The following is a 4,727-nucleotide window of genomic DNA, read 5'->3' as shown; positions in this document are numbered from 1 at the left end:
TTTTAGTTTGAAAAGTAAGTGAATGCATACAAAAATCTTTTAATATATTTTAAGATTAAACAATGATATAATGAGTGTTTTAAGATCAGACGGTGATATAACGGGTGATGGAAAGTTGACGTTGATCAAAGTTCAGTAAGTAAATGTTACATTTTTAAAATTCAATAAGTATATATTAAATTAATTTTTATCACGTCAAATTTTGTTAGCCATATCAAATTCCGTTAGTATTTTTCATTCGTAATAGTTGGTAGATTTATAATGAGTGATGAATAGTTGACATTGAATAAAATTTAATGAGTAACTGATTATAATTTAAAATTTAATAAGTAAATAATTACAACTTTAAGATTCGATTAGTGTTTATTAATTTTACCTGATAAGATTATGAAAAATTCTATGCTAATCCGGTCCATGATCCCACTCGTGGATTGGGTCAATGAGCAAACACCAAAAAAAAGTAAATTAAATTTGCTTTAGTCAATGCCCGGTCTACGGCCCTCTAAATTTTTTGTCTTTGACAAATTAAACTTTCAAATTAGAGACAAATTATTTTTGTCTCTAATGATCAAATTAACCTTTCAAGCAGCTAATGATGAGAAAAGAAGTATTCCTTAAACATCGCGTTCCTTAACACAGCATCTTTACATATTATAAAGAATGTTTAATCATTCTAAAGGACAAAAACCAAAGGTCTAGATCGACTAAGTAAAGCAAGCTTTTCATATTACTATAATAATTCTATGATATGTAACTAATAACGACAAAAAAATTAAAACCTTAATCCCATCAAAGTTTGTGATGCATAATTATTTCCTTGCAAAACTCTGGATCCCCAAAATCAAAGGGATAGAAAAAAGGACTTTCTTGTCGCTCTTACATTTACGACTTTGTTAAGGGTCGAAATATGTTTTCTACGTTCCTTAATTTATCTCCCTATTAAAATTATAGGGTCAAAAATGAGGGCATTCATGATAGTACGTTAACAAAAATAAAAAAAAGGATTTCGGCCTAATCATCACGTGATTATAATCGATCTAAGGTAAATTAAAAATTAATTAAATTACTTCTAACTTGAAGAGAATATATCAAATAAATTAGCATTGGTTTTGTACAATAAAACAATGGAATTATTAACTTACTAAACAGCAATATAGTTAATTATACAACATGCCTCCATGATTGGACTCTGATAAATTTATTAACTAATGGAGACTATTAGGACCAGTTTAATTACAGAAAATATAATTTATCATTTTCTTTGAAAAAAAAAATTAAACAATGTCTGTTTTTCACGATTAAGCAATCCTTTTAAGTTTTTCAAATTCAATTGTACCATTTTTAACCATAGAATACTATTAAGTTCTTAAGAATGAATTATATAAAATGAATTCCAACATTTACTATATATTTTCCAAAGCTTATAACCATATTTCAATGATACGAAGCCAAAAATCTATCAGATTCTAAAATTTTTGCACAGTAAAACCAAACATAGATCTAGGATATGGATGTTTTTTATTATATCTAAAAAAATAATATTTGTTAACTAAGATATGAATTGAAAAAAATAAGATATAAAACGCATTAGGAAATCTATAAGAGAGGTGAATTAGGAAATCTAGCAAATAGGTTCCGACCCTAACACAACCGCAAATGTGAGGGCGGCAAGTATTTTTCATTTTTAAGATCGCTCCTTACCTGTTGAACAATCTCCTAATCAGGGTTCGAACACCAAACCAAAGCATTTCAAGAGCAACAACCCAATACACTCTTCCTTGCCAGTTTATCTACGCTCGGGACTACTAACTTCATTAGATAGTAATGCAACTTCTATGGCCTTGCAAAAGCTTCAAGGCCACTAGCAAACAAAGAAGCAAAATCTGCAACTTTGTCTTTCTTCGGAGCTAATCCAATCTCAACAATGGCTGTGCCATCCCCGGAATCTGAAAGAGAGAGAGCTCCAGTTCTGTCAATGGAGATCACCTCCACTTTCCTCGGTCTCCCCCACCCAAAATCGACCTTGTAGAACTCAAACCGAGGTGACCCCGCAATGGTGAAAACTTTATCTAGTGATGTCGGAGTTGAAGCTCTACCAAATATAAGATCTTGGGCTGCTTTCAGATCTGCATGTTTCAGATCATCTATGGCTTCACCGATTACTTTGGCTGCCATGGCCACTCCATCTTCTCCCAGCAGGCCATCCACATCTGCGGTTGCACAGCAACCCACAACGCAGTTCCCGAAATATGTTGAAGGCACAGGAGGGTCTAATCGACCCCTGCAATCCGCAGCGAACATAAGCTGAGCTTTCTCACCTCCTCGCATTCCATGGAGCTTGATTAAACAAACCCAAACGAAAGCACTGATTGCTGTGAAGTTTGACAAATGAACATCAGTCTGCTGATTCCTATCCAGTCTGGCTCGTACCTGTTAGAATGAATATAGGACTCAAAACAGAAACCAAGGAGGCTCTGATAATGTTTGAATAGACATGTGATCATTTGAAACAACGAATATTTTATGGCTTAATTGATTCAAGGGTACCCAGTTCTTGAGGGTCTCTATGTTGGCACGTGTGAGTTGGAATGTGACAAAGGCGGCATCGCCCGGAGATTTCAGGTCCATGAGCATGACACTCTTGTTGTTTGGTCCGCCTTGATCCAGGACCCTATTTAGCATAGCTCTTTCTTGATCCTCGGAGAGAAAGGCCCGGCCATAGAATGGCTGATCCGCCATGGAATTAGAAGACGAACAAATCGAAGCCCATGAATTCATGAACATGCTTAGGGTCTTCCCGTCCACTACAACGTGGTGCGCACTGTAACCAACGGAAAACCCCGAGTTCGGGAAAAGAGTGACTTGCAAAGCCAGAACTGGAACTCTCGCGTGAGAAGATGGAAGATCTGGTAGATGAGAATGGTACTCTGTCGCTTCACGGAAGCTGGATTTGTCGGAGAGACGGTGGAAATCGGCTCCGTACTCGGCTACGGTGAGCGAGACAGCATCGCCGTCGGAGTATTGGATTAGCGGTTTGTCGGAACTCTGAGGCCAAGCCAAATTTCCGGCGAGAAGAGTCCAGGTCTGGAGGGTAAGAGAGAGGGATTGCTTCAATTTTGGAAGAACGGTCTCGGAGAAAGCGGCGGCCGTGCCCAGATGAGGGGGTAATTCGTAGAAGAACAAGCGTTGGATAACTAGGGATGAAGGAAATCTCAACCACAGAAGATCGAAAATGGTGAGAGGAAGTGAGCCGGGCGCAGATAAGGCCGGCGGCATTGGACCGACTCTGCATTCCTCAACAATCTTCACTGGATTTGGCAGTGCTTCCATGAGAGAGAATAAGAATTTGTGAAGGAACGATGGAGATTGGTTTTGCTGAGATAAGTAAGCCAACTTCTGTTTTATAGGAAATTTGATATGGATAAGGATAAGGGAAAGCGAAATTCTATTCGCAACTAGCTTTTTACTCTTCGCAGTTATAATTAAAATAAATTTAATAAATACTCTTTACACCTACTATTATTACTTGTTGCAGCCACCTATATTTCAAAATTACCCTCATATATCTCATACATCGTGTCGTTCTTTTCTCTACAGCCACTCGCCGTCGTCCCCTTCTCTATAGACACGTCTCTCTGTTCTGCACTTGTTGATAACACTGGTAATTTTTACATGTTTGAACTTGGAGGCTAGAAAGAGAGAGGTTCGATAGGCAAATGTGGTGGCCGCCTGGGTTTCGGATTGGTCACTGCCATCGAATCGGAGGTAGCATGGACTTCGAACTAGGTTTGGAGGTGACCTACGCCTTCGAAACCTGGATTTCGGAGGCTTGGGCCGCTTCCGAAACCTAGGTTTCAGAAACGGCCCGCTCCTCCGAACTCCAGGTTTCGGAAGCGCTGGCCACCTCCGAACTCTAGAGTTCGGAGGTAGCTCATGCCTCCGAACCCTGGAGTTCGGAGGCGTTGGCTACCTCCGAACTTTGGAGTTCGGAGGTGTTGGGAGCCTCCGAAATCTAGAGTTCGGAGGCTCTCAATTTTTATTTCATATATTATATAATATAATATATTATATATTTTAATTTCTATTTTATATATTATATAATAAAATATATTACAGATTTCAATTTGCACGTACCCTCAACTATTTTAATTTGCAGTTAAGTTAATATAATGATATAATATGTATATAATACATATATATATACTATGATAATAATAATACTAATAATATTATTATTATTAAAATTACTACCTCCGAACTCTAGAGTTCGGAGGCTCCTAAAATATATAATATATTATATTATATATTTTTTTACACTTAATTTTGTATTTAAGTATTGTAGTAGAATAATTTAATTTTTAATACAAACAAATATATATTTTTTACTTAATTTTTTTAATTTAATAACGGATTTTCCGAACTCTAGGGTTCGGGGAACATATTTTTTATTTTTTTATATTTTATATTTTATATAATTATATTAACATATTTTTTATATAACATATTTTATATTAACATATTTTTTTATACTTAATTTTTTATTTAAGTATTAGATTCGAATAATTTATTTTTTTTAAAAAATAAATATATAATTTTTTGTTTAATTTTTTTTTATCTAACTATGATTTCTCGAATATGTGGGTTCAGGAAAATCCATAATTCCCCAAACTCATGGGTTCAGGGAACACATCTTTTATTTTTTTATATTTTATATTTTATGAAATTAT

The 4,727-nt window shown here is 35.5% G+C and overlaps 1 protein-coding gene across 1 annotated transcript; it reads right to left on the bottom strand.

Moving 5' to 3' along the window:
• Nucleotides 1-1,595: 1,595 nt before the first annotated feature.
• On the bottom strand, nt 1,596-3,374 carry LOC127789731 (phenolic glucoside malonyltransferase 2-like). The gene is made up of 2 exons (XM_052318684.1): nt 2,548-3,374; nt 1,596-2,430 (listed from the first exon to the last, which is right to left on the bottom strand). The coding sequence occupies exons 1-2, from the start codon at nt 3,328-3,330 to the stop codon at nt 1,834-1,836; spliced, it is 1,380 nt and encodes a 459-aa protein (XP_052174644.1). The 5' UTR covers nt 3,331-3,374; the 3' UTR covers nt 1,596-1,833.
• Nucleotides 3,375-4,727: the final 1,353 nt, after the last annotated feature.

Source organism: Diospyros lotus, chromosome 14 (assembly GCF_014633365.1).
Source record: "Diospyros lotus cultivar Yz01 chromosome 14, ASM1463336v1, whole genome shotgun sequence".
Lineage (NCBI taxonomy): Eukaryota > Viridiplantae > Streptophyta > Magnoliopsida > Ericales > Ebenaceae > Diospyros > Diospyros lotus.
This window is presented reverse-complemented; position numbering and strand designations above follow the sequence as displayed.